Raw genomic sequence first — 10,620 nt, forward strand, 5'->3', positions numbered from 1 at the left:
ACCAACTTGAGATAAACAACAATAAAACCAGCACGGCTTCGTTTGGCGTGGACGATACCGTAATGACTGCTTGTTAACACGCAAGTTCTCTCCAAACCATCCCCGTTTGGTGTTTTTTTTCAAACCAGGAAAAGCCTTTTTTCCCTCTACATCAAGCATCTATGTGAAGGTTAAAGCCCTAGGAAATGCTTTTCATTTTGACAGCAATGCCAATGCCATCCAGTTCCCTTGTAGGGAACCGCTGCCTCAACAGTTGTAATTTCACTGTTCATTATCCCTCAGCAAGAAGCACTTTTAAAGATCACAAGGCAGATTCAAGCGTCAGCAATAACCAACCTTGTATCAAGTAACCTTGTAGTAGTGAAGTCTGACCTATTGGTGCCAAGTATCAGCCAGAGTTTTGACCAAGTGAATTATTTAACCGGTGGAGCTCGCAGGGGAGAGGACGACAGCAGGGGACCAGGCAGGTCCTTTCCAGCAATGCTCAGAAGTTCTTACTTTAAAAGAATTAATCTTCCTACAATTCCCCTCCAGAAACAGCGGTTTCATCATGTCAGAAGTTTTCTAGAAGACACAAGCAAAGACTTCAGTCCCATAGAGGTGTGCAAGCTCAGCCGATTTACAAGCACATACCAACTGCTCGTAAGAAACCCACAGCTGTTCCTGGAGAGCCCCGGAGGCTCTGGTACACCTCCCAACCATCACCAGCCTCTGCAGCGCAGTACTGGGGCTGCTTTTCCTCTGCAAGCAGCATTTATCATTATTGTATTACCTACCCTCTTCAGCCTTGAGCACGCTCTCTTTGTTATCAATGTGTTAACCCGAAAGATAAAGGTGAACGCCATGCCTGGCTGCTGGCTAAGCGCTCGCTACTCATCTTCCAAGATCAGCGGAATCCTCTAGGTTACTTCTGTCAACACCAAGAATAAAGGCACAAGATCACAGGGATCTCATTAAGTATATTCGTTCCGAGAACAAGCCATGTGTCTACTTTCCTCTGATGACCTGAGGAAAAACCCTTCAGCACAGAAAATGTATTTGTAATCAGTTATGGGCATCTGAATGGGCAATATCCAGTTTAAGGAGAAAAAAAAATAAATACAAAAATCTATCTGTCCTAAGCTTTCTATATTGAGACCTAGTGAACAGCATTGTTCTTCTGTTTGAAACAGAAAGCAGGGATGGATGTACCTGAAAACACCAACACACACAAAAAAACCCCCAAACCCCACCCTTAGGATATTAAGTGAGCCATTTAACTAAGTATTTAAAACCTCTGCAATTATTAGTTTATTAGTATCATCCAGGATTCAGATGTTCAATATTTCTCCTGAAGTTATACATAAATGCAAATTGAAATAAGAATCTGAAAGTCAAAATTGTATAACAAAACAATACTCCATCACAAAAGCGTGTAAAATTACAAGAATGCTTTTTTTTTTTTTTTTTTAAACACTGGCACTTAAGAGAACCATAATTTTGTAACCACAAAACTGCCAAATTGTCCCCCAAACTGGTAAGCAGGTATATGTGAAAATAGTTAACAGTTGCCAGCACTTGAAATTTTACTAAGTATGCAAAAAAACCCTTAACTTTGGTTTTGGAAGAGAACTGTATTTGACCAAATTAGACATTGTTGGTATACCATAAACATTTCATTTTTTAATGCAAAATTTAATAAAATGTACTTTTCCATACAGCTATATTTAACTTAAAAATGGGCAAACATCAAGAGTGCGGTATAAAACCTAACAGGAAAAATACATCTTATCTCATTTTCAATTTGAGACAATATACAACTTTGTTTAAAGGGCTAAAACTAGAATTTCAAGAATACAAATATGAATTTACATAGATTTAACAAATAATAATGGTACCATTTATAGAAATCTTAGAAAGAAAAATCATTTCTCGTGGGCCGTTTGCTACCAGGAGTTTCATGGTATAAAGCCCGTGGCCATCACCAGACCTGTCACCAAAAAATAATATGGTAATTTCATGCTTTTAACTTTACACATTTTTAGGTACGCTCATCGCTCACAAGTGTTCAGAGATTTACAAATACAACTTCCATTACATGGTAACAGAGTCACACATGTAAATTTCTCTACACTGGATGGACATACACTCTTCCTATGGGTCCTTCTAGGACAAAATTTAACATTCCCTCCCTCCCCGCCCTCCCCCCAAAGCATTTCATTTCTGTAAAATTGAACTCTATACTTCTCAACTGTCCAAGACTGGTAAACTCATGCAACTTAATAGAACATTACATTTCACAAAAATCTGACCGAATAGCAGTTTGTTGAGATTGAATTTTTTGTTTTGTTTCCAGTTACGGAAGAATATTCTTTGATCATATGCCTATATATTTTTCTTACCCTATCATGACTATGCAGGGTATGCAGATCAAAGCTTTGTTTATCAGCTGGTTATATGAAAGATGAAAACAGTAATATTCCCGTGATCCCATAAGGGCATTCAATAAAGCAAAAGATGAGTTCCCCTCAAAAAAAAAAAAAAAAAAAAAAAAAAGAAAAAAAAAGAAAAGAAAAGAGAGAGAAAAGAAAAAGTGTGATTTTTCAAGGGCACCTATTAAAAGGACAACAATACTAATAAAAAAAAATTGTATTTACTTAGAAGCATTCAGAATGTCAACAAAACAGCTGCAACTTTTTTTTTTCCTTTTTGCAATTACAGAGTGGTATTCAGTTAACAGAACAACAATTATTTTTATGATGCATCAGAGACAACTGAAGATGAAAAATGAACTCCATCCCCGTATATAACTAATTTGTGCTGTGCACCAACAAGAACCTGCTTTAAAACTCCCATGCCAATTTACAACCCCCACACTGTACCAGGCAAGGTTAGTGGCCATTGAAATACCACTAAGGACAGGGCTATCTAAAGACACATTCGGTAGTGTGTTAACTATACAAAAAAAGAGACACTGTACAGTTTAAAAACAAATCTTACACAGCCTTACATTTCAATTTTTTTTTTCTTTAAAAGGAGTGAGTTGTGTACAGGGGGGTTAAATGCTTTATAGACAAGAAAGAAATTGCTCTAAAAGAGACTTATTCATCATCATCATCATCTTCATCCTCCTCCTCTTCCTCTTCTTCATCCTCTTCATCCTCTTCATCTTCATCCTCATCTTCCTCCTCCTCCTTCTTCTTCTTGCTCTTCTCAGCCTTGGCAACTACTTTTTTGCCTGCATCAACCTTCCCTTTGGCCCGGTATGCAGCAATATCCTTGGAGGAGAAAAGCAGGAAGAATCTCTCAAAGATTTAACCAGCCAAGAGCTCTGAGCAACTTCCAAATGGTACTTGTGAAACCAGAGCCACCCACGTATCTGCCCCTTCTCCACATCCACTGGGGCAGGATCGGGAGCTGTTCAGCTACAAGGTGAACAGAGGCCCAATGCCAAAGAAAGGGGAACCCGCTAACACAGAGATGATACTGACGCTGGAACACACTGCTTACTGCCGCTGAGGGATTGCCACTGTTAGGCTTCTGGGAACAGGTTGGAAAAGCTACTGCCTCAGATGGTAAAGGCACAGCTGAGCCCACTATCCCATAAGGAAATGAAGTAGGGAGACCTCTTAAGGTGCCTTTCTTGCCCTACCTTCTACAATGCCTAAAGAAGTGCACAGGAGAATCCTTCTTTAAGGTACAAAATTGTAATTAGCCATCTGAAACACATTACAATGACATGGCCTAATATTCACAATGTTATGCCTCAGTGAAGAGCAGTTATACAGAATTCTGCCTAACTCAAGTTTACAAAATAAAAGGTACAAGAACTTGATTAAAGGGTAGACAGTGCCACCTTCTGCATGCAATAAATTTATTCTAGTCGTTTATAACGCACAAAATTCAGTTCCTGTTACCAGGAAGTCAAATCTGTACCTGGAAAACCAAACCAGAAAAGTGGTTAGACTTCCTGACTTTGTGCCAAAATAACAAAAACAATTAGGTAGGTATGATCTACAAGACAGAAACATACCAGCTACAGAGAAACGTCAACCTTTTTACGTAGATGGTCCAAATCTTCAAATATTCCCCACCCAGTAAACGTCACTTTCAGTAATAAAATCATCTTTCAGTTCCCTCAGACTCCCTTAAAGCTTAGCATGAGATTTTCAAAAGGTACAACAGCCACGAAGTCAAAGGCCAAGCAGTGAAACACTGACACTACCGCACCTTAAAACCCCATTTGTAAGTGTACGAAACAAGGACAGTACTAGTGAAGATTAAAGTATCTGGGAATAAAGATTAATAACTCTACCATATAAAAACTCTCAGAGTCGCCTTGGCTGCATATACAACCAACTACCATGCTGAAGAGTTTAAGTTCCATAGGAAGGACAATGTGGGAAAGCTTCTAGACCCTGTAATTCCTCTCCAGCACATAATAAGGACTCAAAGGGGCCACGCTGCTCACTACAATTTTAAAGTTGCTTTGTTTCCCAGCAGGAGAAACACACAGAGGAAGGTCACGGCACACAAATGGATCAACGTGGTAAACATTAGCTATAGGTGGCTGATACAGATTGCTATACGTTAGCTATAAGTGCATACAGCATCATCAGGGGATGCTAACATGCATGCCCTCCCCTCCCTTGGTTTTGGGATGGGAATCTGCCCCTGGAAGTAAAAACACAAGCAACACTACCCTGTGTGCACAACCCGATTCTACAGCTCCAATTATAATAGTGGAATTTAGCGTCAGTAATTCAAGAAATTGTGTGACATGCTGTTCCGCATGTATTATTAACTATGTTAATTAGTAGAAAGGAGATGGACACAAACTAGGTACAGGAAAAAATATGATTAAAATTAGCATCTCCTTAGTGTTCTGACATTATCCCAAGAATAACCTGTAAAAAGCATCTATGTGTATCAATTATCCTAATGTTCAGGGATGCTCATCAGTAACTCCAAAATTAGGGAGAACCAAATCATACTTTACTACCGTTACTTAACACTACCAACTTAACTCAGATACTGCTGTGACCTATGGTTTTAATAACAATGCAGACACCATGGTATCCATTAAACCATCATTAACGGTCCTGAATTACAGATGAATGCAAACAGTTCAACACAAAGGACTGCAATTTAATGTTACAGTAACAAACCGTATGCCCCCTTATACGGTATTTTCCAACAAATACAATGAAGTTTGTCATTAGCGTATTATAATCTGCAACATCAGAGTACACGAGAAGGGAAGAAACATCTAAACTGAGGCTTGACCTCCCCCAAATGATCTCCATAAATGTCAGTGTTACCTTTTCATACTTCTCCTTCAGTTTAGCAGCCTTTTTTTCATAAGGCTGTTTATCATCTGCAGCGGTGTTGTTCCACATTTCTCCCAGTTTCTTTGCAACATCCCCAATGGACAGACCAGGATGTTCTCCTTTGATTTTTGGACGAAACTCAGAGCAAAACAAGAAAAAAGCCGAACTAGAGAAGAAATTTTAAAAAAAGAAGAAAAAAAGAAGATAATTTAGAAGATAATTTTAATCTTGGACTTTACCACAACAGACAGTTTTGTGACCCTTGTTACAGTTTCTTAAGAATGTTTTGGAAAAGCACCTAAAAGTGAGACAGATGTTAATTACAACAGAAAGTATTAAACTCGAACAAACTACTTTGAAAACTTAATGCATCCTTGTCTCTTAAGTAATGCTGCACATCTAGTCCCATTTTTGGCAGGACCCCCAGAAGAGCAAATTTTATATACCACATACAAAGAAAGAAAATCTCAACAAAAAGAGAGTAAGTGAATAATACCAGGGGAGCAGATGTTATGTAAGAATTGTTTAAAGGCACAGAAGCTGCAACATTTGTTGTTAAAAATCAGGATTTCCAGATGACGGCATCAGCCCAGATAAGACCATTTACTGGTACAGGAACTTCCCCATTTCTTTCAGCATCAACTCTATTTAAAACACACACAAAAAATGTATCACTACGAAGTATTGGTGTCTAGCAGGAGATGAACCTGAAGTCAGCTGTCTTTACATAGTGGGTGAAGTTTGAGTTCTCCAAGCTGATTTTGCACAAAATCCGCCCTCTAACCTGTCCTGTGCAAAAGCCTCTGATTTTACATGGACTGCCAATGAAAAATTCTGCTCAAGCCAACAGGTGGGGAGAGCAGGGCCTGAAGTTCTTTACACTAGAATGATGCCTTTAACAGAAATTGGGAAAATCAGTCAGAACCGCACAGTGTAGATTTCTGCATCTAATTGCAATGGCTGACATTCCAACTTTGATAGTGGGCCAGCCCAAAAATAAAAACTTGGTATTCGTAACTGAAATTTCAACCTATCTTTATGCCACTGGTCAGGAAGATCATGTAGCCTCGTTACTTCTGAAGCTTCTAAGCCTCGATAAAATGATCATTTATTTTATAGATATGCTCCAGTATGATGATCCCAAACAAGATAACCTAAACTATAAATCTACTTACGGAGGCCTCTTCGGTGCATTTGGATCCTTGAACTTCTTTTTTGTTTCACCCTTAGGTGGTACATAGTTTTTCATTTCTTTTTCATAACGAAGCTTGTCAGCCTTTGCCATATCTTCAAACTTCCCTTTCTCCTTAGAAGACATAGTCTGAAAGGCAATTAGAATCACAGAGTACCTCAAGTTGGAAGGGACTCAAAAGGATTTTGGTCTTTTAAGATTCTAACCAAGTCCATTTCCAAAATTTCAGTTGGGGGAGCTAAAGGTAAGGCAAGAACAATGAGCAGTTAACACAACTTACAACTGCACTACATAAATATCCAAAACCTGAACTTTTAAATAATTTATAACCTCAAATAGTATTTCACACAAAGCAGTCATTTAGGGTTATGTGGGTTTTTTCTTCTTTTAAGCGGTTATTCCTACCTTCCATCGTTCTGAGCATTTTTTTGAGAACTCTGAAAAGTTCACTGAAGCATCTGGATGTTTCTTCTTGTGCTCCTCCCGGCAGGTTTGCACAAAGAAGGCGTATGAAGACATTTTACCTCTCGGCTTTTTAGGATCGCCTTTGCCCATTTTTGATGATTTTCTGTAACAAAGGGGGGGGGGGGGAACAACAAACCCTTAAAACTTGTAGTTTCTACAAACTAAGGTGGAAAGTAAGCTACAACAAAGGATCATGCCAAACAAGACCCATGGGAGCAGTATTCCAAAATCATACAGTGGGAACAAGTTTCTCTTCTGGAAAATTTACCGAAGACTTCTGTCACCGATGTTTGAGGTGACCAAATGCAAGCAACCTGGAATCTCAAAGGGCCTTAAAAAACATGCAGTTCTGGTCTCCTGCAAACAAAAACATCCCTTCCAAGCAACCTGAAGACAACTACTGCAGCAGAGACTGTACTCTGTGATTATTGCTAGTGTATCAATCGTGTGCTTGGAAGGAATAAATTGTATTCTTGGAATAAAGATAAATATATTGTATGCTTTGAAAGAATAAATTGTATTTTCTGAGGAGGAAAAATGCACCAGGGTATCTTGTCTCAGCCGGCCTTCTGGGTTACTAAATCCTTTTCCCCTACAGCCTGTGTTTCTATCCCACTCCCCTGTAGGCCTTGGGCACTCGTTTACAAAAGAATTATTTATTTTTTTTAACGCTGTATATTATCATTCTGCTTTATGTGCACTGCAAAAGCCTACTCTTTGTATGTATACCTAGAAATACAGGAATGAACCACCGCACTCGGTAAAACATGTTATAACCAAGCCAGGGACGCGAAAAGTATGACATTTACATATGACTAGCAGAGCCTGAGCGCAAGGACCGTCTGACTCTTTCAGGGACTCAGAGGGAATGAAAAATACCTTCCTGGAACTTTCACACCCAAATCAGACATTCAGAGTATTTCTTCTCAGCTCCCTGGAAGAAGCCACTTGCACCCTGACAAACTGCTCTTCAGCAAGAATTGAAAGAGGAAAAAAAAAAGAAAAAGAGTATTTAAAAAAAAAAAAGGGGGGGGGGGCGGGAGGACGCAGAGCCTGGCTGTATGGCCACAGAAGCAGTATTTCCTATCGGTTTGGCGGACAGACAGAAACAGATTTCTGCTGTGTGACTAAACACGTCCGGTTTGAAGTTTCTATCAAGTAAACAAGAACTGAAGAAGCAGGAGCCGCTCCTGCCTGCTATGGAGACGTTTCCAGCTGCAGCCGGGCCCGGGCCAGGCCACTGCCCACCGGCCCCGGGCCGGGCTGCCTCAGCGGAGCCGAGGGGCGGCGGGGGTCAGGCACCCCCACCGGAGCGCTGCGACAGCGAGCTGGCGTTTAAAAGCCGCCTTCCCGCCATTTTGGACGTCTCCCCTGCGGAGGGGACAGAGAAAAACTTCTCAAGTCCCTTAAGAGACCTGCGGGAAGGGGGGGAAAGAAAAAAAAAAGAAAAGAAAGAAAAAAAAAGAGCGGTCCCGTTATTGGGGAAAAGCTGTGCAAATTTTATTTTACATTCACGCGAAGGCTCGCAGCCCGCAAGCACATGCCCAGGGGCGAGCAGCGGGGCCGGCGGCCGCCCGCAGGCGGCGACCCCCGGTCCCGGCCGTCGCCGGCAGCCCCGGGACAAAGCGCCCCGCCGGCCGCCGCCCCCGGCCCCCCGCGGCGGGGCGCGCCGTCCGCAGGCCTGCCCCGCTCTCCGCCGCCATGAGGCCTGGCCGGCGAGGCGCGGCCTGCGCCGCCGCAGCGGCGGTGGCGGCGGGAGCGGCCGCCATGGCGCAGGCTCCTGGCGGAGGAGGTCACCCGCCGCCGAGTCTCCTTCCATTTTGTGCGCTGAGGAGAGCGAGCCGCTCCCCCCCACCCCCCCGCAGCCCGGCGGGCGGGGCGGGCGCGCCAGGCCGCGGGACCCTCGCCGAGGGGCCGCGGCAGGGCCGGGCGGCGACCCCCAGCCCGCGGAGGCGCGGCGGCAGAGCCCGGCGGCGCGGAATGGCCGCTGCTGGCGTCGCCCGCGCCCGCCGCCGCGCAGAGAACATGGCTCCTTCCTCCCTTCCCTTCCCTTTGTGTGAGCGCGCCCGCTACCCTGGCGCACACGCTCAGCCATTGCAGCCGGGGGAGGGCGGGCGGGAGGCAGCCGGGGGGAGGTGGGTGGGTGCGGGGGGAGCGGGGGGGGTGGGGGGGCCGGCGTGCTTCCAGCGCCCGCCCGAGCCCCGGCGGCGCGGGCAGAGCCCCGGCGGGGACCCCCGCTCGCTCCCGCGCCCCGCCGAGTTCCGCGGCCCCTCGGCCCCGGGCCCCGTGCCCGAGCGAGCGGCGGCGGCTGGAAAAAAAAGTTCCCCCGAACTGCGCCCCCGCCCGCCCGAGCGTCTCTCTGCTCCGCCGCCGCTCGCCTTGTTTTCTCGCTCGCGGCTCCCGTCAGCCATGTTACAGCCGGGCGGCCGCGGGGCCAGCGGCTCCCCGGCCCGCGCCCCGCTGCCCCCGCGCTCCTCACCGCCCCAGCGGTGGCCGGCAGCGCGACGCGGCCCGCCCGGAGCCCCCGCCGCCTCGCCGCGCCCGTGCCCGCCGGCTGCCCCGCCGCCGCAGCGATGGCTACGGCGAGGTACCGTAAGCGGCTTACGGCAGGGCACGGCGCGGCCCGCGCCCCCCGCGGCGGGCGCCCCCCAGCCGCTCGCTCACTCACCCCCCCTTCCCTCCGCTCCCCGCCCCCCCGCTCAGGCGGCTTCCTTCGCCCGTCTGCCTCCCTCCCGCCGCCCCGCTCCCGAAGTCGCCCGCCGCCCGCGCCCCCGGCGCCCCCGCCCCGCCCCGGCCGGGGGGCTCGCCGCCCGGGAAGGGTCTCCCGGGCACAGCCCGGCTCGCCTTTGTGTGCCGGCACCCGAGCCGTCGCTGCCCCACGCTCCGCGGCCAGGCAGCGGCGGCGGCACGGCGGCCAGCGCCGGCTCGCCGCCCGGCTGCGAGCGGGCGGGCGAGCGCGCCCGGCCGGCCCGGCGGGCCCCGGCGCGTACTCACCCGTGTCAGAGTCGGCACGCAGCCCTCGCTCGGCCCCGAGCCCCAGAGACGCTACACCGGCCGCCCGCCCGGCCCCAGCGCTGCCTGGGTCCCTGTGTAGCCCGGTGCACCGCAATGGCTGTGAGAGCGGGATCGATACGCAGCCTCCTCACACTCTCAGCGCTGGTAACATTACTCTCAACACAGCCCCGTCCCCATTGGCTGCCGCCAAGCCAGCCGCCGCGCCGATTGGCCGAGGCCCTTCCATTGTCCTGACCAGAGAGCTCCGCCGATTGGGCGCGGCGCGGGACACGTCACTGAGGATTGAAAGGGCGCGCAAATATAAAAGTGAGTGGAGGGAGCCGGGCGGCGGCGGGATGCAGAGTTCCGAGGCGGCGGCTCGGCGCCGCGCTGCCGCCTGCGAGGAGCGCGGGCCGCCGCCGCACCGCCCGGTGCCCCCGCACCGCCGGGGCCGTCCCCGTGCCGCCCTGGGCAGGCCCCTACGCCCGGCCCCTGCCGCCCCGGGGTGAACGAGGGCGCCGGCGCCGCTGCCGCTGAGCGATACTGCGGCCGCCCCGGCAGTGCCTCCGCACCCCGTGCGGCACCTCCCCGCCGGCCAGCGCCGCCCCGCAGCACGGACGCGGGAACCCGGGCTCAGGGCGCAGCGGGGTTCGGCGGGGG

The 10,620-nt window shown here is 48.1% G+C and overlaps 1 protein-coding gene across 1 annotated transcript; it reads right to left on the minus strand.

Moving 5' to 3' along the window:
• Window positions 1-1,266: 1,266 nt before the first annotated feature.
• Window positions 1,267-10,115, minus strand: HMGB1 (high mobility group box 1). The gene is made up of 5 exons (XM_080376461.1): window positions 9,961-10,115; window positions 6,907-7,069; window positions 6,485-6,630; window positions 5,301-5,475; window positions 1,267-3,257 (listed from the first exon to the last, which is right to left on the minus strand). The coding sequence occupies exons 2-5, from the start codon at window positions 7,054-7,056 to the stop codon at window positions 3,081-3,083; spliced, it is 648 nt and encodes a 215-aa protein (XP_080232587.1). The 5' UTR covers window positions 7,057-7,069; window positions 9,961-10,115; the 3' UTR covers window positions 1,267-3,080.
• Between the last annotated feature and the right edge of the window lie 505 nt (window positions 10,116-10,620).

The sequence above is a fragment of the Falco punctatus genome (assembly GCF_963210335.1).
Source record: "Falco punctatus genome assembly, chromosome: 2".
Taxonomy (NCBI): Eukaryota; Metazoa; Chordata; class Aves; order Falconiformes; family Falconidae; genus Falco; species Falco punctatus.